The following is a 21,554-nucleotide window of genomic DNA, read 5'->3' on the forward strand; positions in this document are numbered from 1 at the left end:
TAGTTATTAATAGTAGTGGTTTCATGCTTTTTTTTCATAGTTTGGATATTTTATGTAAACAAAAATGATGCCTTTTGCAGTGTGATTTTTATTTCAGATTTCATTTTAGATTTCCTACTGAATGAGTTACTAGAAGCGCGGTCATCTAGAACGGAAGAAGTCAACACATTAAGCGCTAGCTTTCTAAATTCGGTATTAAGTTAAAGACTTCTCGAAACGGCAAAAATCTATGTCTATTGATGAATCTCCAATCAAAATTGAAAGGACTATAACAAATTTTACCTGAGAGTGTTGCGACTTTCCTTATTTCCATTAGTCGCCTATGTCCACCTTTAGTGTGCTCTTCGCGGCGTCCTTTGTCGACACAGTGAGTGCAAAGTGTGTCAACATAAGCACGAACTGAAGTGTCTGCCTGAGTCTGCCTCTATCATTGCTTCAGAAATATGTCGCATCTGTTCCCCCATGCTGCCGCTTTTTTCATAATTCTCGCTGCAGCTCCACTCACTTTGCTGGATTAATGGTTGTACTCTTTAAGTGTGAGTGGCATGGAGCAAAGGAAACCTTCTCTGAAATCTCTTTCTTTGCCAAAAACTGCAACTGCACTATTGAACGGACCTAGATTTTTGAAATTGGTATTCGGTATGCTCATAATTCTATAGTTCAGTAGGATTTTTATGGTTGTATAAGAGACTTTGCAAAAAAAGCACGTCTCCGAAGCTTTTCTGCAATTTGGAACAAGAGACGATGAAATTTCTACAGGATAATTTTGCACAGTATGCTTGTCTTATGCAGCTCTTATTTCGTTTCGCTGAAGGCTCGTTTTTACTTGCCCATTTAAGACATATCAGTCACTTGTTGATCAAGTTGAAGTTTAAGCACGATCATTTCGCATACCAAGTGGAGTTCGCGTTGTTTTGTACACACTCTTGTCGTTTTTCGTCTCATGGAGATCATGGCCATCTGATTGATGTCTAGTATCTTCATTTTGACTTCAATTCAAATTGAAATAAACGAGGAAATGAAATGCAACATTGCTTTCATCAGTTGGGGTCGCACAAGCTAGAGGTCAGAAAGCGTTTCGATCAGTTTACAACAGTCACCACCAACAAAGTAAACATCTTGGTATGAGCTAATCGTTATCATTTTCCTCTATATGAGGTAGTTTTTGCGAATTTTTATCAAAAGAAGTAAGATTAGAACTCTTCTTCCTCCGAATGAGGAGTCAATTAGATGATCTTTTTTTAAAATCTTTCATCCGCTTTTTCCAATGATGAAATTGAAAATTTTCGCTCATCGCACCATTTCGTCTCATAAAAGTTTACGGAATTTATCAAAAGATCCTCGTTTTCTTTCATTTCTTGCTGCATTGAATTTCTTTCCTAATTTATCATACGCGTGAAGGTAAGCCAAAATGGAGGAAGCAAAGAATATGGCGCTGCTCTTCTTCATGGATCATTTGATGCAGAAAAATGGCCGGCGAACTATACATGACTTGAGCTGCCAGTTCGGTGCACGCGGGTACGTCGAACTCAAATATAACTGTTGAGAACATTTTCAATTATATTACATTTCGACTTTTTCTCTGGAACTTACGATATTGTCTTTGTAGGTTTTCGGAAGAAATGCGAAATGCTGTTGGTACCACACAAGAGGGTCTCACAGAATTCCTCCAGCAACACCCATCCCTCTTCACGCTAGAGGGAGACCAAGTACGAAGCCAAGTTATCGAGATTTTTCATCTACTCTCTACAGTTTCTCATCTCCAGGTCATATTGAATGGGTTTGGTGATATTACTGCCAAGAACAATCCTCTTCTACAGTCAACGTCTCGTAATCGCGACTACGAAAAAGAAGCTGTTGAGTTTTTTGTAATGAAACTCACAAAGTTTGGACCAGAACTTCAGGTGATCTTTTTTTTTTAGTAAGAGCTTACTGCGGCATAGCTGTCAGAGACTGTAGATGAACAACCAAGTAACCACTTTGACTCCTAATCGTTGTTGTGTAATTGCGGATAGGTCGTTGGAGCTAAGCCACTCGACCGCTTGTAATTTTCTAATCTGGTTGATCGTGCTCGAAGTATGGCAGTAGGATTTTTCGAAATGCATTTCCATTCTAATAAAAACTCATTTTTATGAATAGTGAAGAAGTGGGACCATTATTGTGTCCGCCTATATAAGACTGATTTTCACCTACTTTCACAAAACGCAAACAGTCACCTGGGTATACGTCTTGGGAGCGGATGAGCTATAAAAGTTGCACTGCTATGTGGGGTAAGTTTATCAAAAATTGCGGAAAGGTGCTGTCGTCCAGCACAACATACATACCTCGAAGATGAAATCGCTAGGCAGAACATGGAATTTTCTGCTGCACTGCCGAGACTGCTTCGCTATCTGGATATGCTGTTTGCTCCATTGCAGGAAACACGTATCAGGGGATGCCCTGTTGTCAGCATCTCAAAGTACTCTGCGGTCATGTTAGCTTTGTCCGCCGATTCCCTCATCAGGTCAGATCCGTGGTATGCTGTCTTTAAGACGAAACGTGCTCTTGAACGTGTTGATAGAAACGTGAAATCCTGCAAATTAAAACACCTTTTAGTTTAGTTTTTGGTGGGCGGTCGTTAGGCACCCACAGCCGATTATGTGGAACCGAATAAGTGCCTACCGGAGAGGGTATCGGTATACCAGACCAGGGAAGTCTTAAGCTAACTGTGATCATTAAGAGACGCATGCCACTGAGGACGTGCGCTGTGCTTGTATTGCAATTACGTGACAGAGTTGGCTTCTTGGAAGGTTCAAACGTAGAAAATTTCTTCAAGAACAAAACAACACCAGAAAACATAAAGCCGACAACGTTCCAAAATGTTGAGCTTTGTAATGGCTATTGTTTAACAATTGTAATAGTCGGAAGTAAAATGTGATGGTCTATTCAAGACATCACCGTGCTGAACTGCGGCTCCGAAACATGATAAAATCTGGCATTTACTAATGCTAACTTGGACTACGTGTACATTTTGTATACATTTATATGTATACATGTATATATATACATATATATGTGTATATGTACATATATATATATATATATATATATATATATATCACTGCGAACACTTCGAAAAGTACTGGTCCTCACATCCGCATGATTACAATTAGAGAAGCATATGAAAAGCTTTTGAAATAAACTGTTCTTTTTCTTTCGACTCATGTTAACTTTTTGATCCTCGCACCTCCTACACCACACTTCTTTTCCATCCTCACTGTTCAGGTCTAAGCATTAGCCTTCGTCTTTTCTTTCACGTGGGTGCATGTAACTAAGCTGTAGTTTTACTTTAGATTTAGATATGGACGTGGTCAGACCAACGTCAGAGAAAAAAAAATACGTACCTATATATATTTATATTGGATCTGAGGAGTTCATTGAAATAAAATGTGTAAACAGGCTTTTTGTGTTGTTATACAACTTTTGCGTTATCTGACGATTATTTCTCGTTTCTTCTAGATAAAGTCGTTGCTAGGACACCGCTCACAAGCCGCTCCAGAAGTACGACTAGTTTCGGGACGACATCTTAAGGAATTCTGCGAGTTTCTGCAGTCGCAAAACGAACACTTCGTTGTAGAAGGGGATCGTGTGCGTTTAAAGGTGAGCAGTTTTTCTTTTTTTTTCTAGTTGTGTCTTTATACTTGAAGATTGCTGTCGTATTGCTTCTAGAATATGCCTGAGCCTGACGATAACGCCATTGAGTTGGACGATGAAGGCAAACCTCTAGCAGGTGTGAAGGCGAAGCAGGCTGCCGTTGAGTACCTCAAAAGCGTCCTTGAGCAGGTAGTCTGGAATTCCACTACAACGTTTGTTCCTAGCGAAGCTATTGAGAGAAATTTTCCAGAATGAAGACCAACCTATACCTCTTGATGTTTTCTATCAACGGTTCTGCCAACGGTTTTCGCATTCAATTCGACAGGACGTTGCTACAAATCCTAAGGAACTTTTACAGTTCCTTAAACTCAATCGAGGGCTTTTTTTTATCAGAAGTAACAAAGTTAGTGCTACTGTGGTATTTCTGAATGTATCAATGTAGGCACCCTGTGGATAGTAATTCCCACTTGTGTCGAGAGCATGCGGTTGCGCTTGAAGGGTCGAACTAGCATTGGAATCGAGCTGGGACCATTGCGAACTGTAGCATAGAAAGGAATGGTTCTAACAGGGGTACTCCCTCGATCATAACCGCCACGCTCTACCGGACTTCGAGCGGAACCGTTTAGGCAACTGCGCTGCACTTCATGTCGTTTTGACCCTACTATATAAGCTGTAACATCAAAATATGACGTAGTCACATATGCTGTATGTGATGTGTATATTTAACCATAATTGTAACCTAAGGGTTTTTTTGCTGGAGCCGACATTTTTGCGACGTTCTGCGAAGAAGACGCCATAGTTGCAAATATTTTTCAGGTCAAGTGTCATCGAACCCCTGGCAGTTTATTGCTGCTTTCAAGCAGTTATTCTGCTTGAAAGCAGCAACAAAGCTAAATAAAGAAGCTCTAAACTTCCCAGACACGTAATTCAAGCAACCATTGGCTGGCTAAACCGGTTTTGCCTCCACATCCAATCTACAAGGAAGTTTTTTTTTCAACTTCCTTAATCCTAACGATGACGGGCTTTAAAGGGGATAAAAAAAAGGAGAATTGAAAAGAAATGAGAGAAAGCATACTGGTCACTTCCACGTTACGGTTTTCCAACGCCTCCCACTGCGGAATAAGTATGTTGTCGAAAAGGGATATCATTTAATATGAGTATGTGAGAACTTTCTTGTATTTTCGTGCATTAGATTTCAATAGTTCTGAAAAGATGAAAGAAAACCTACGAATCGGTTTGAAAAAAATCTCCTTTTAAATTAAAGTTATTGCCAAAACCAGGATCTGCATATCCAAGAAGAGTTCAAGCATGTTTAGAAAGAGGCGAAGAGAAGGATATTATCATCAGAAAGTTGCTATTGTGCTCGCAGTCAGCGTGCGCAATAACCCTAACGGAAAAGATTTCATTGGATTCGAGAGAAGGCATATAGAGAGGTTGGTGTGGATTTTCGTGTCTCTCCAAGATCGCGCCTCACCAGAGCGATTAACGATGTAGTATACCCTAAGGAAGTTCGACACCGCCACTACCCATATAAGCGGCACTGCTTATCGTTGAACTAACACATTATGCGCCACATCACAAGCGCGTTGAAAAGGGTCCATTTCCATCAATAATTGCGGAACATTTCCAACCTCACTAGCATATAATTATGAGCTAACGAAATGTTTCAGAAATTCAGATACATCTGTTGGAATTTTCTGATAAGAATCCTCAATCGAACGTCTATTGTTATCTATATTTTTCTTAAAGGCTGCAGTTCATGGAATTGACGGTGCTGGAACCTCTCCATGAAAATAGAGGGTTCTGTTTAGATCACGAATATAAGCACCATCACGCTCAGTTCCCTCAATTGTCCTGAAAAACGACGTTAGAAAAAGCTTTTTGGGTCGAATTTTTCTACGAGGTCTAATAGCGTGTCATGCACGCTATTAGACCTCGTAGAAAAATTAGAGTGCACGGATACACGCTCCGTATGCTAGCGAGCGAGAGACAGCGTTAGCAGGCGATACTCGCAGACGTGGCGCGTATGAGACTATGATCTTATACGTGAGACGTTGGATGTCTCATAGGCTAAGACTGTTTCCAACGTCGTTTTTTAAGGACAATAGAATTGAGCATGTTTGCACTCGTACTCGCGATCTACACCTCTACCCTTATCTTTCTGTCGAGAGATCCCGACACCGTCAGTTTCGTGGTATACAGCCTTTAAATTTTCTTCTTAAAAAGTGGTGAAATGTCTCAAGTTTTCAAATGAACATCTCACATGCGAAATTTAAAGTAATTAAGTGTATCATCTCTTCCTGAAATATCAGGTGGGGAATTTTTAGCTTCTGATAAGGTTACAAATATGAAGTCAACCTCGTCGTCCAAAAGGTTTAAACAGTTCGTTGCTTCTCTATATTCTGGGAAACGTTACGTCTCGAATGAAGCCAAGTTTCTTCGTATATTCCTTCATCACTTCCGTCCAGAACTTTCTTTTACGTCGGGGTGCCTTTCTAGTTTGATTCTGAGAACAATCTCAAGACAACTTGGACAAGGCGATACAATGGCCTCCTAACAATTGACCAAGAAAGCGAACAGCGGTTTTCTGCCGACTACTCTAGAGAACGAGAGAAGATGCTCGTGTTTTCCTTGCTTAGGCACTGGTACACTATATCGACTTCTGCATAAAGTTTTTTGTTATGACAAAAAATTGGTCAGATGTAGTAAAGCATCCGCCTCATGATTGGGCGGATAGACTTGACGTTGTTGGCGATGGAGATCGATCACAGCTTCATCGTCAAGGAGTTGAATGCCGAATCGGGCCTTAGCGAATCATTGCTGAATATCTCTCTTGCAACCGAACTGGTTCTTAGGCATCGAAGCCGGGAGAGGTTTTTTTGTAGAGTCTTAAATACAACTGGTAAGAGAGTCGGCGTCATTAACTTTCTTTTTGGCTTGCACTCCAATGCTTATCACACATTGGCGGAATTTCCTTCTGCGTTTACCTCCAGACGTGCCGTGTCGATCCTCGGCTGAGGAGAACTCCTCGACTTCTTTTATGGAAGCGTGCCTTGAAGCTGAGAAAAACTGCACGGTGGTCGGAATTGAACACGCTGTCTCGAACAGCTTCAGATTTTCGGCAAAGAGATGTTTCGTTGTAATCCTAATGTTTCCTTGTAACGTGATCGAACTGAAGTTTAACAGATGTCATTCTTCGCTGCGCTGCTCTTCAGGCATTGAAGAGGTTGACTCTTGTCAAGTAAGTTTATGCCGTCGATAATCCCTCTTAAATACCGAAGCAATGGGTGCATCTGCCTGCAAAGCTGTACAAGACGATCACCGTTGTCCGACGTCTGCTTCCCGCTAATACTATTTCTCAAGGGCATAGAATTTCTCTCGAGACCCCTCTGTGATTCCGACAGTAGCCCCCTGCTAGTTCGAGCCCTTTGCGATTGTCGCGCAAAACGCTTTCTGATGTCGTTGAGCCAAGTTCCTCTATCAGGTTATTGTAGCCGTTCTTCACAACTACCGCGCAGCCTCCTACTTTCTTCTCATCAGCAGCACCGCAATGGATGGTGTAGTTTTCGACGCTGATGACGTGATGTCCCTTGATAAATGTTCCCGGCAGAGCAGCAAACGACGCATGCAGTGATTATAGAAGACTACACAGCCGCTTTCTGCACTGCAAAAGATTTCTGAACTTTCTGATGATGATGACTTGCCTATTCATTCATTCAATCCTAACGGCTCACCGCGCTATTTGATATCTCATGTGGTATTAAGTGTATGTTGTATGTTATATGTTTTTTAAAATGTCACGTACAGGTTCATTTTCTTCAAACACACTGTGTGTAATTGTAATTATTCTGGAAAAATCATGCCCCATTCGGTTCAGTAATTCCGTCAAGGATAAAGAATAAAGTCTCCGCCGTATTAATCCGCGTGCGCCAACGTGTTTTACTGCAATTAGGAATCCTTGGGCTTTGGAACGCCTATACAATGACTTTCGGGGGTCAGCCGATGATCAGGTCAGTGCTTTCATCCTCCCAGACAACTCTGTGTCACTTTATCGACCCCAGATGAAAGGATTGATTGGCATTAGGGGTTTCGAACCATCGACTGTGCGGCAACAACGGACCTCTTGGGCTGCCTTAATGATAGGAGGGTTGAGTAAGCCCTAATGCAAACCAAGCCTTTCATCCTCCAGGGTCGATAATTCGGTACCCGACCTGTCTGGGAGGATAAAAACACTAACTTGGCACATTGGCTAGCTTTCGCAAGTCACTCTAAGGCTGCACGCGCGTTCATAAATCTCTAATGAAGAATGAGTTGAAGTCGAATGCGTTGGCGCATTCCCATAGTGAAAAAACACCTTGCATTTATCCTTTATGCTTAATTCCAACAACATCCGCTTTGTATTTCCTTCATAACTTCTTCGTAGCTTCTTAGTTCTCTGCATCTTTATAGCCAGAGAACATCTAGAATAGGTGTTTGTTGCTATGAGTAAAACAGTAGAGTGGGTATGGATTCGTCCAAACATGTTTGCCTTTTCTCGGCCATATAGTGCCTCAGAGGCCTTCTTGGAGCACCAATTAAAGCCTTTTACCATGCCCTTGATCCAGAAGAGAAAGGTGAGGGAGAAACCAATGAGTTGAAAGAATGAATATTCATTATATATATATATATATATATATACATTAGTATTACAGTTTAGTTGGAAAAGTCCAATGGACGGGGCTTTTCTCAGCGCTAGTTTCTGAAGCCAGTTTTAGGCATGCGGCGCTAATTATGTTCTAAACAGGATTTCTTTTCAAACGTGAGTTCAATGATCCATACAAGTTTTCTGGTTATATATATATATATATATATATATATATATACATATATATATATATATATATATGTATGTATATACATATATATATATATATATATATATATATATATATATATATATATATATATATATATATATATGTTTCTGGGGGTGGGTGTAGTTTAGCGGTTAGAGGTTCCGCTTCCTGCACGATCGATTGGAGGTTCGAGTCCGCTCTAGTGCTCACCAAGCCTTTCATCTCTCCGGGTTCGTTAAATTGGTACCAGACCTGTCTGGGAGGATAAAAACACTGACTTGACACATCGGCTAGCCACCGTTTGTGTAGGCCAGTTACACGTTCATAAACCTCAAACGATTCTGAATTGAAGTGAACGTGGGGGCGCACCCGAAGCGGACTGATTAACGTCAGAAGCTTTATCCTTATCCTTTACATATTTCTGATTTTAATGTTTCTTAGATCGCTTGTGCAATGACATGCTTTGTAGGTGACTCTTGTGAAGAATAGGCCGTCCGAAGATGGTAGCGAAAACGGGTCCGACGAAGGTGATATGGAGAGCAATAATAATAGTGTATTTCCACTCGATCAAAACGCCCTAGCACGGATTCACTTTGTGAAGGCACTGAAACCAGCCCAAGTATGCACAATTTTGATTCTTTGACCATGGTTTTTTATCCATCAGTCGAGTTATGGTATTTTCTATGTAGTTTGTGAAAAGATTTTTTAAGGAGCTGGTTGAACGTTTATGGCAAGATATCAACACACAGGATAAGAAAGTAGTGGGTCTAGACTTCAAGACAGTCACTGTGGGTATTGACGGCGAGCTGTTTTTGTCTTTGTGTAAGCGTTATTTTTCGTTTTGTGTTTTTTTTTTCACTTCTGCGTTCATTTTTACGGAATACGAGGTGGCTGATAGAAGACCAATTTATGTCATATGCATAGGTGCGATAGGGAGGAGCCGGACACTCCTCAAGTGAAGGGGGTCTAGCTCATGGGGTTCAGTTCAAGCTATGAGAATCTCTTTGTCAACCGTCCAAAAGTGAAGGGGCCTCTTCGCCAACCGTCCAAAAGTGAAGGGGGTCGGAGCACCGGCTCCGACTATCGCATCTATGGTTGTATGTCCTAATCTTCGAGCCTATTCGTGACTTTTTGTCAAGAAGAGCTGTTTTGAAATGGTAACCTGACAATTACACCGTCAGCTGTAGTAATGCCAAAACTGTTGTTTAGTATTGTTGATTCGTCTCGGTGCACTATCTACTTTTAATTCCGCATCTCGAAATCAGAAGTTATTTTTTAGTTAAAATTTTGATGATACTTCTTCTATCTGCTCTATAAGAGGAAAGAAAAGAAGATAGGGTCAGCTCTGTAGGCCAGGGATTCTATAACCCTGAATATAGTTACTTTGTCATTGATAGGGATTTTGGTACGAAAACGTTTACTTGGGGCACGCCACAAGAAAGAGACGCAATAAGTCTGCAGCAAACGAGATAAATTTTTACTTCGAATGTTTTCAATCGAAGGTACATGTATAGGTATAAAGTCAAGTTTGAATCATCACTAAACGTAGTACTGACGATTTTAGCAAGAACGCGAACCGTGCACGTATACTAGTAGCGTTGATGTGTTAACCAGTGATAGAAAAAAGACGACGGGCTTCAGAAGTATTTTGGCCAAGGAGATATTGATAATGTATTGTACAATGCACTCAGAGGTTTTTCGAACAAATTTCGTCGGAACAAATTCGCGTTTTGATCCCGAGGATTTTACCATTACGTTATTTTCTAGAGTACGACAGATGTGCAGCAGAAGATAATGAATGAAGATCAAGCTTTTCATAAGTCGCGCTGCTTTTTTCGCATTGCGCGTGTTTTTTTTTATTCAACTTTCTAATATGTATTTATTAATTACAATCTCGTACATTTAATGGATAGGTGGCTTCCAGGCTAATTGGTTTCTTTTAGCCTTAATTGGAAGCACTATTGCTAATGTCATAGAATGGCTGAACACATATTTTGGAAATGCTGAAAGTAGAACGTAGAATTTATTGACTTACTTTCCTTAATTGGCAATCTGGTAATTATCGTCTGACACGATTCTTCTCATCTTCTCCAGGCTGTACGTTAATGTAATCATCGGTTACAGCTATCTTCGGCAGAAGGTTGAGGACATGTAGAAGCTTCGAACTTCTCTGTGTTTGTATAAGAAGATCTTTGGTATATTCGATATCGGTCAAGGAGCGTTTTGATGGCGCTTGAGCGATATCAGCTGAACACCGTTGTGCTGTTCTTCGCAAGATCATCAATAGCGAAATTGGAGAATAAAGATTTTTTTGGTGATGATGGTGAAGTACACCCACCTGCTGTTCGTCGATTCATGATATGAATCTGGCAAAGGAACTTTCCTAGTACATCGTAGGTGCAAAGTGCGTTGAAGTGGCGGAAAAGATTCGAAAACAGCTTTGGAGTGGAGAAAAATAATTGCTTAGGCTTCAATTAGCGCTGCCAGACTTCGTTCAGTCTTGCGACAATGAATGCCTGGTCAGTCGTCAATTCTCTAGTACCAAAGTAGCATGCTCATCGCGAATGGGTTCTTCACAGTGTTTCTCTCCAAAACACATGATACACCGCAGTGAGTTTCGTTTATGGTTTCTAAGATCTAGGAAAAATAACTTCTTGGTAGGAAGAATTATGACAGGTTCACTAGTCAATTATTCTTTTGTCGAAGAGATGAACAGTGGTTATGGTTATGTCAGCAATTCTAGACCGAGAAAACAAATAATTTCAAGATTTGTAATGTCATGATTGCTTCAAAGACCAAAGGAATTAGCAGACATTAGGACAGGTGAGCTTACCATCTTGGTAAACCAGGCTTCCCTCGAGTTCTTTTCCTACTATGTCTTTCAAGCTCCTTCGCTGTTGACATACATTAGATCGCACAATATTGTTGCAGCTGACGACGATCCTTTCTTGTCAGACGGCGTAACACATGCAGGATTGTATGTGGTTCTCGTATTTACGGATAAAAGATAAAGTGTCTGGGGTACCAATCCTTTTGGGATGCGCCAACCCATTTTACTGCAGTTCGTTGAGGTTTTGGAACATCTGCCTGTACAATGACTACAGGAGGCCAGCCAATCTATCAAGTCAGTGTTTTTATCCTGTCAGACTATGGTAGTACCAATTTATCGACTCCGGAGGGATGAAAGGCTTGGTTGACACTAGGGCGGAATCGAACCTCCGATCGATCATGCGCTGCTCGATTAGGGGTTCCGCCGCAACCTCTTAACGACGGCTACACCGCCCTGCTTCTTGTGTTTGCTGATGCAAAATCGGGTTTCTTCCTTGTGCTTGGAACGTGGACCGTTTTCTCGCAGCGTTTTAGGTACATTCTGTAGTGGAATATGGGTCGTGAAGTTTCTTCCTAGTTTTAACATTAACACTAATAGACACCCGACGCCTGACTATAACGAAAGGTTTTTAGTAACTGTTCTGACTTGCTCTATTAGCGAAAGAGATAATTTATTTTCTATTTCCAATTCAATAATTTAAGGTGTTGTGGCCACCCAGTCACAGATTGGTGTGTTCGACCTTGCATCAAGCGATGTCATTATTATGGAAAGTGGTCTTAAAGACATACTAGAGAGCGACAAGGTTACAAAGGTGCGGTAGTTGTATTAGTTCTATTACTAGTATATTGTATTTGTAGACTATTTGTCTATATGTACATGTATATATGATATATATATATATGTGTATATATATATACACATGTATATATATATATATATATATATATCGAAGGGGTGCGGTGGAGTGCAGCGGCTATGATCGATGGAGGATCCTCATTACCTTCATTCTTCGCTGTAATCTACTATGGTCGCACTCGATTCCAACCGCTTTTTCCACCGCGCCACTTTGGGCGCAGTCGCTCACGCAACTGCACCGTGTTTCATCTCGTTTTGACCCTACTATGATGTATCTATTTATCTATTTATTTGTATATATATATATATATATATATGTTTGTGTTTACGTTTATATTTATGCATATAAACTTACATGCGTATGCATTATATTTATAAGGTCAAAACGACATGAAGCACGGCGCAATGGTATGCGGCTTCTCTCGAGGCGGTGGAGTTAGCGGCTAGGAGCGTACTTGAACCCTTGCTGGTACTCCCCATCGTTGCAGTTTTCCATGGTCCCACCTCGGTTCCAACTGCTCCCTTCACCGCCCCGTTTCGACCGCGTACGCTAACGCACCGTGCTTCATGACGTTTTGATCCGACTATATATATATATATATATATATATATATATATATATACATGTATATATATGTATATATGTATATATACATGTATATATATATATATATATATGTATATATACATATATATGTATATATGTATACTTTTACTAATATAAAACAAAATCTATGCATCTTTAAGCATGTTGATATTTGTGTTCTGTCAGCGTATTTCAACGTGTAGATCGAATTCGGCAGAACTTTACTTAACTTTACGGTAACTTTTTTTTACCTCGATTGAAAGCGAAAAATAATTAGTGTCGAAGACGCTTTTTTCAAACCTGGTATTCTATTTCTCAGCTCTATAATTCGAATAAAATCAAGTGGTGTTGAAAAACGATCGCTGAGGTTTTGTAGAGGAGAAAAAAGACATTGAAACTATATACATGACTTGGACAAAAATCATTCAGTTCATCAGAATCACAGAAAATTATGGAACAACGTAATATCTTCGTATGCTACTTTAAAGCTCTTCTATAGAGGTTTTCACATTCTCGAATTATGGACTTCACAACAACTTTGGGTAAAATGTTTGAGCGGCGAGCATTGATGTAGAGTCGTGATGTGGAAATGGCACAACAAGGTCTGCCTACTTTTCCAACGTTGGGTCGTTTAAAATTGAGAAAGTTAGTACTTTATCGGATGTAATCATAAAAGGATAAATGATAAAGTCACTGGCGTATCAATCCACTTGGGATGCGCCAACGCGTTTTACTGGAATTCGTGATCGATGAGGTTTTGGAACGCGTGTTGGCCTATACAATGACTTGCGGGGGGCCAGCCGATGACCAAGTCAGTGTTTTTATCCTCCCAGTCAAGTGTGGTACCAATTTATCGACCCCGGAGGGATGAAAGGTTTGGTTTGCACTAGGGCGGTTTCGAACCCTCGACCGTGTGGCTACAACGGACCTCTAACCGACTGCGCCACACCCGCCCACGGATGTAATCATAGTTGATTGTTTTTGGATATAATTGTGAAAAGTTCGTATCCTACCTGTTACATACGATCAACAGGTATCTCTTATCGGATTGCGAGCTGCAAGTAAAGATGTGAGTCAGTTTGTCTGACTGTCAGTGGGAAGACCACCCACCTAACAGTATCAACATCCACGCTTTTGCACGGAATTATTCTGCCTTAGCTTCTCTTAGAACCGATGCACTCAGGATATTATCTGGACCAGAGAAGTGTGTCCATGTCTGTGTTTCTTTGTGATGACACAGGACGCATGTGCGCTAAAATTTCAAACTTTGGTACAGTCTAGTTCACACAGAACTGTAACAACTTTCATGAGCTGTTTTGCAATGACTTGTTTTATCATCTTTTTATTACAAAAGCATTCCCTGTTTGCCTGAAGGTTTGGTCTGATGTGATGGTCACGTTGATCACTTCGACCTGAAGTTTGATCATTGTTTCATGTACTACTTGTTCGGCTTCGCCCTTTTCTACAGTGTTTTATATGTATACCTTAGTCCAATTGCTAACTTACTACAATATTGCGATGTGCGTGTTTAATACTAATTGTTTTTTTGCCGGAATCCTGCGGTGTCTGCCCATGTCTCTGCAGCGTGACCGGGCATTGGTGAAAGAACTATCGAGCCGTACAGATGGGCAAGGAGCTCTTGGTCCGCCAATTGGTCCGTAGATTCCCTGACGAGTGCAAATGCTGCTCACACTGCTCTCATCCTTCTATTCAGTTCTTTCTTTAGGTTCTTCTCCATTTTCATAGAACATCCGCAGTACACGTATAACGAAGTTTCCACGATTCAGGAGCCTTCAAGTTGTACTTCTCTGGCCTCGCAGTAGGACCTCTTCATGAATTGTGTCTTCATTCTGTTTATTCGCAATCCTATTCTGTTCCCTGCTTCGTTTAGTTCCTTGGGAATCACCTCTGCCTCACAGGCACTTCTCGAAAAGAAAGAACGGTATCATCCGTAAAAAAAAAGGCTTAAGAGAATTATTAAAACAGGTACAACTGTTTCTTCTCAAGCGAGTGATTTCATTATCCACTCTAATGCCGTAATCACCTTCCGCCATGCTCTTGGTCGGACTTCGAAGGATGAATCTGTGGTGGAGCTTTGCCAGTTTGAAAAATTGGGCTCGACACAGGAGTTGACGAACAGAAAAAGTTCGAGTAGAACCTCTTCTTGATCATTTCCATCTCACAACGATGAAGAGGTGGGAATCTAGTCTTCGCTCAGCATGGTTGTAAACGGAATATTATATTCGCAGATGTTCTTACGGCACTTCTTTCAATCTGTCCTTTGTGTTCCAAGTTCCTTTGTTCTACTGTCTGTATTTCGAAATATCCTTCTGGTAAAGCTTTTCTGGAGGTGGGATGCATTTGGGATGCATTCGAGTCAACCCTCGAAGTCCTTTCCAACAACTCCTTAGTTGTTTCCGAAATTGGATCTAACTTTGTCATGCGCAACTTTGAGGGAGTACATACTCGACGTATACGGCTTCTTTCCTCCTTCGTTACTGATGACAGATGTCCTTTTTCATTTTGTGGCTGGGTTGAATTTTTGCTTGAAGGAGATGGAGAACCACCACCAAAGTGTGAGTATCTTAGAGTTATCTTAGAGACATTAGGCAGACACCGTCTCCAGTTGGTGAATATGTGATCTCAGCACGCGTGGTGAGATTGGGTGATTCTCATGTCTACCGACGATGATCTACCGTCATGGAAAGAGAATTCCCATGAAGAAGGTGAACAGCCCGGCGAAATGACTGGCATTTTCATTCCGGTCTAATCCAAATCCTCCTATACTGTTCTTCTCTTTTGTGGCCTTTCCTAGTTTTGCGTTGAAGTCTCCGACAAGATGCGAATTTTTCTAGGAGGGCGTTTCATTGCGGTTCATTTCCTCAATCTCCTCACAAAACGCGCAATCGTGATTCTTCAGTTTCGTTGGTGAGTAGCAGTTGATGGTTCTTGAGGATTTTTGGCGCAGAGGACGGTGGCGAAGAGTGGACAGACGGGCTGACAAGATAAGTGAGAATCGATCGAGATGGATGACAGATGAGTGCATAACAACCAACACACCCTAAATATCGTGGTGGATTCTTGACGAGAGCAACGTTATTCATCTGTCGGAAAGTCGTTTCTTCTACTCTTGGCCTCTTGTAAAATAATCACGTAGTATTCGATACGCTTTGCAGCTCCGAAAATTGCATTTAGGTCATCGTCCGAGAATACTGCCCTCTCGTTGTAAAGGCAAAGTCTGAGGTCGTTCCCATGGAGAGTCGTCCGGGAGTTCATCGCCTCTCAGCGGTCGCAATTCTGCGCGATGTTTGAGACGGCAGTGTGCTGAAGTGTTATGCTGTCTATGCAAGTAGATTTTTCCCCATACTAAGGACCTTTGCCGTGGCGAGTTGTACCTCCACCACAGGTTGACGGCAACCTATGTGGTTCAGAGAACCGCTCTGCAACATGTTTTGCCAAAATGCTGGGGCTCTTGACAGTGGTTTACGTGTAGCTAGGCTTCCGAATTCCGAAGAAGTCGGAAATGTCGGGCTCTTTCTCAGCATGGGAGAGACAGAGAAGGTACCTCCGCTGCACATCGTAGTTCGTTGCCCGAAGTCGCCTCCGCGCAAAAAAGGCCATAAAAACCGTTGTGAAAGTCCCATATTATCCATCCTAATCGTAGCATTACGTTAAAATTAAAAAGGATAAAAAGGATAAAGTCACTGGCGTCTCACTCCACTTGGGATGCGCCAACGCGTTTTACTGGAATTCGTAATCGTTGAGGTTTTGGAACGCGTGTTGGCCTATGCAGTGACTTGCAGGGGCCAGCCCCCATTGTTACATTGCCTTGCCAGGAGCTTCTGTGCGGACAGGAGGATCTTTCTTATTTTACTCTGGATTGATTAAAAATCAAAGGATAGGTTGCTAGTCTCTAGTTGCACAGGTTTTGTGGGAGGGCGTCTCGTCCTTACAGAATGGGTATATGGAACTCATATGTTGAAAGCAATTCCAAACCCCCTCTACTGCGCCTCTCACTCACTTGAGTACAAGTTTTTACAGGACCGACGTATTGGATGCAAAGATAGTATGAGTCAGTCTGGGAGAGAAAGGGAGCCTGCCCCGTGAGCCCATCTCGTTTCAGGCCACCTTTGAACCACAAGCCTTTGAACCGGGTTTTTTTTCTCCTCATCGGCAGTAGGGAACCCCCCACGTAGCTCGCGACTCTGTTCCCACTGTTGAGGAAGATTCGCAATCTATCTACCGTGTTACTGTAAGATTGCTTTATGTAGAGGGTCGCTATGCAAGCTCTCATTCAACTTGAACGGAAAGAAAGAAAAACGAAGCGAAATGTAATTGATGTCAAATGGATAGAATCAATGTTTTGATGTTGTTATTTTTGATAGCATCCCAAGCAACAACTATGTGCAATGTTAGAAGTCTGCGTCAATTACAGCACGAATACTGTAGGTAGAAAAATTGCTGTTCTGCGATACATACATGCGATACATACATATATATATATATATATATATATATATATATATATATATATATATATATATATATATATATATATATATATATATATATATATATATATATATATATATATATATATATATATATATATATATATACGAACAGCAATTTTATTCGTGTTCAGCTGGTTCGAAAACCTATCTATACAGAATCCCAGGAATGCGATCATAAGTGTTCTACATATAGTAATTCCCGGAATACCTTCGTTGGTCACGGCTTGTGCTAGGTATACTTTATTTACATGGTTAGGAACACTCTTAGCGGAAGGTAGTTTCATTTTGTCTTGCTAATGTACCTTTTTGGATTATGTTTGCATTTTTAATGTATTTTATAAATGGTAGTTTCCTTAGCTTGATTGGTACGGGATTTTTTGCTCATAACTTAGTTAATGGAAAAATCAATTCACAAATTAGTCATTTTTCTTGTTTTTAAATTGGACGCATTCATAATACTAAATCTCCTCCCAACGTATCGGCACAGGTGATACATGACGCTCGACGTGTTGGATCTTTGTTGGCTCATAAATACGCTGTACATATGGTTAATGTTTTTGATACCCAGGTAATTCCTCTATTCTTGTAAACATCAATTCATAATGTTCTCCTGTAAATGTTCTAATTGTTATTGAAGGTCGCCCACTCTGTGCTACAACACGACAAATTTGGGAAGCCACTTCATGATTTGCGATCAATTTCGTTCGTAAATCTACAGCGGGTTTATTACCCGCAGTCGATAATGCTCAGTGATGTTACACCTCGGAAGCTAAGTCAAAGCCCAAAGTGAGCAGTAGCGTAGAGGGACTAACAGGGTAATGCACGTTGGGGGTAGCAATAATTATCAGTATTTTCCTTTACATACACCACGTAATTTAATAGCTAGCTATGCTATCACTTGCAGCTAATTCAACCGTTTCAGCTGGGGAATACGTCCTATGAGTGATGATCTGTTACTCTCTTCAGTCGAGGAGGCTCACTGCCTTCTTTCAGCATTACACCAAACGCTCTCCAACCTCATACCAGTGCACTTGAGAGGCCTTTTCGAGGATAAATGCATTGAGGTATGACATTTACGACTACATCCTGTATTGTTTGTGATATAATTGACATGCTATTTTCGGTTCTGCTTGCTAGCCCTACCCGTCCTCCGCCTCTATCCTTCAATCCTGGCAGTCCATATCGAGTTTCGACCCGTGGTGGTGCAAGAGGGCCCTCCAATACTTATGTGCAGCCTACCTATGGAGATCGTGGGGTTGGCAGCGCGTATACACCTGCATCAATGCGTCGTATGACTGACGCATACACGCAAACGTTCTCGACGGGCGACATTCAAGTGCTCAACGTGTTCTACGAGTGAAATCTTATAGTTCTGCTAATATCCTTGTCTAGTGAAAGCTAATGTACTTTTCTCAGTATCTAATTATAGCCAAGTCTGAACTAAGATGTGTAACGTAACTACAAGTCTGCAGTCTCTAACAGTCTTTATTGTCGTCTTTTCAGGTTGTACTTTATACCTTCACTGTTCCACTGATTTTAGCTAAGCGCACCCAAAGCATCCTGAGGAGATTCAATTCCTATTTTCTGCCCGCATCGCACATTGTGTCCTACTGATGAATGTTCATGGGCAGCAAAAAAGAAAAAAAAAACATATGTCCGTTTTGATCCATCAAGGTCGAATACCCAATGGTATTCGCACTTGTAACATTTCTGGAAGGTTGTCAGTAATCTCCATTGCTATTCTCAATTGGTTTTAATATTTTTTTTAGTAAGATAAACAACTTTGAACGTTGTGGTTTTTCTTCTAGCCTCTTCAAAGTTAAACGCGGAATAATAGAGTTCTTTTTGTTTACTGTCTAATATCTGGTATTATTTGTACGTAAACATGCTCACCACTACAAAGGCTATTCAATGATCATCATACAATGTTCGTTTTGGATCAGACTTGACACCCACACTTTTAGATAAAATAAAGTAAAATAGGTTTTAAGAAGACTATGCTACTGGGTAAAAATTTCACAGAGAAAGTGAACACTTATGAATGTAGCTTGAGATGAACTTATACTTAACTTATATAAGTTTTATCCGCTGTGCTGAAAAACTTCGTGGTCGTGGAATTCTAGTCACAGATTAGCTGCTGGCCTTTTCTGTCACTAAACTAAATTGACCTGAAATTCAGGAGTACTCTTTCTCTTTAGCTCTTCTTCATCGCCGTTTATTTTATAGTACTATTTGCTACCCTCTCCTGGCGATATTGTTCTTCCTTCTCAGTTCTTCGTGGATCGAGTATACTGCTTCGCGGAGGAGAGTTTAGTAAATAGGCCTAAAATAAAATGAAATACACCTGTTATTACAACAATACTTCTCAATGAAACTGATTTATCATCATGTTAAATAATAATGCCTTTATTCCGTGTGTGTATGTGTGTGTGTCACGAAATTACTCCTTAAAACTGAAAAACTGCACCAATGAGAACTGAACCACCGCCTTCCACCAGAGCTACTGTGTCGACGTATATGAAACATCTGGTAGGACAGGTTACTTCTAGTCATATGTTATGGAAATCATATAAGTCTGTATGACCATGTTCACTGCCAACTCTACAAAGGAGAAAAAGTGATTAGTGCTTTGGTCACACATATGGATTGAATGTCCCTGTTTAATGTATTGACACATCACAAAATTATAGCATTCTTTTCTAAAGTATTTCTTCTGGAATTTTCAATGAAGGAGTTTTTTTTTTCTTGCAGAACTCAAAACAATCAAGGTTCTGAAATTGATAAATTGGAAACATGCATGCAAACTGCTGCTTAAATAGTAGTCAACAGTTTACGCGATCTGACGTAGAACGTTATCTTGAACAGTGCAAGGTACGAGGTTCACGTCATTTCATGTTAACACTTCATTCTATGTTAACTGTTATGCTGGAAATATTGGAATCCCTCTTAACTTCCACAAAAAAAAAGAAAAGACGAAGAAAGCGTTGCTAGAAAGCAGTTCTAATCTTCCAGAAATTGAAAATGTCTGAAGCCCAGCTTCAGCCGGACGTTAGGACTGGTTGGAAATATTGGCGCAACAGTGCGGACAATTATTTAAAGTGGATTCGTCAAAAAGTGAGGCGGTATGAGCCGTTTCATAATCTATTTCTCTGCACGTTTCCCTCAGCAAGGTAACATCCTTTTTTCAGAACTTGGAAGCATGCATGTAAACAGCTGTTAAAATAGTAGCTAATTTCGTTACAATAGTGGCTAATTACTTCATCTGACGTAGAACGTAGAACTTAACTTTGTCAGTAAAATGACGTTTAAATCATTTAATGTTGGCACATCATCCCATGCTGTTGGAGTAAAGGACGGGAAAATCTAATAAATTTCTTTCAAACTATAGCGGTACCAAAAGAATAAAGGTGTAAAATCAAGCTTGAATGTTCTCCAAGTGAAATAGCTACACTAATGGGAAGAGAACTATTAAGCCTTTTAGTAATGCTTAAATTTCTTCAAAAATGAAAAAAAGCGTTGTTGGGGGAAGAAGAATTGAATTCGTTGGCAAAAAAAAATTACAAAAAGTGTCACTACTTTTAATTTTAACTGATTCTTACTGAAGGCAAACGAGGTGAGAACCACAAGAAGTTTGCAGTCCGGCGTTAGCCGAACGTTCAAACTAGTAACTATAAAGTATATGAGTTCATATAAACGGCCAAAAACTCCGAAAGTTTCCAGCATGCTCTATTATAGAACGAAATAGAGAACGGTTGTGTTGGTGATTTGTGACACCAAGAGCATCATACGCTGGATCCTCTTTTACATTTATTGTCATATAAAGATCTCTTTGTCTCTGTTACAGCCCAGCAGACTTCTCAGTTGTGCCAGCTAGAGCAGTTGGGATACACTGAATTGTCATGCAACGTTGCGTACATTCTCAGTAACCAGTGAAGGATTATCTTATCAAATTTGAATTTGTGTCATGCTGAGTTGTAAAACGAAAGCACGAATTATTGTTGGGAAGCTCCACGACATTTTTGATAACCTTTGGATAGATCTCCCCTGTGCTTATTGTCAACTGAAGGAATTCTTATCACCGCAACAACACATGGAATGAGACTTTTCTCTGATGTGTCAATCAATGGTAAAATAAATAAAAATAGAGGACAAAATTAAAATGGATCGTTTCGCCTCTACCTAGACGATTCATATTAGATACAATGCCACTAGGATGCACTGGAAATGCAAACTTGTTCACAAACTATATAAATAATATCATGTATATAATATAAACACAATATATTAATTTTATCAAGCAC

General features: G+C 40.5%; 1 protein-coding gene across 3 annotated transcripts; it reads left to right on the forward strand.

Annotated features, from left to right (window-relative positions):
* Nucleotides 1–1,411: 1,411 nt before the first annotated feature.
* On the forward strand, nt 1,412–18,613 carry RB195_003772 (uncharacterized protein; the record flags this gene model as incomplete). 3 transcript variants are annotated; one of them, XM_064201562.1, is made up of 13 exons in its annotated part: nt 1,412–1,518; nt 1,610–1,709; nt 1,767–1,904; nt 3,499–3,639; nt 3,709–3,822; nt 3,884–4,036; nt 8,938–9,087; nt 9,179–9,290; nt 12,000–12,109; nt 17,741–17,821; nt 17,891–18,039; nt 18,176–18,317; nt 18,488–18,613. In XM_064201562.1, 13 exons carry the CDS (start codon nt 1,412–1,414, stop codon nt 18,611–18,613), a joined length of 1,623 nt encoding a protein of 540 aa, XP_064057442.1. The 3 variants fall into 3 exon arrangements, with proteins under 3 accessions (XP_064057442.1, XP_013296395.2, XP_064057443.1); XM_013440941.2 differs by lacking the exon at nt 18,488–18,613 and having other exon boundaries at nt 18,176–18,323; XM_064201561.1 differs by lacking the exons at nt 1,412–1,518; nt 1,610–1,709; nt 1,767–1,904; ... (7 more) ...; nt 17,891–18,039; nt 18,176–18,317 and having other exon boundaries at nt 18,365–18,613.
* Nucleotides 18,614–21,554: the final 2,941 nt, after the last annotated feature.

This window comes from Necator americanus, chromosome IV (assembly GCF_031761385.1).
Source record: "Necator americanus strain Aroian chromosome IV, whole genome shotgun sequence".
In the NCBI taxonomy this organism is placed as follows: domain Eukaryota; kingdom Metazoa; phylum Nematoda; class Chromadorea; order Rhabditida; family Ancylostomatidae; genus Necator; species Necator americanus.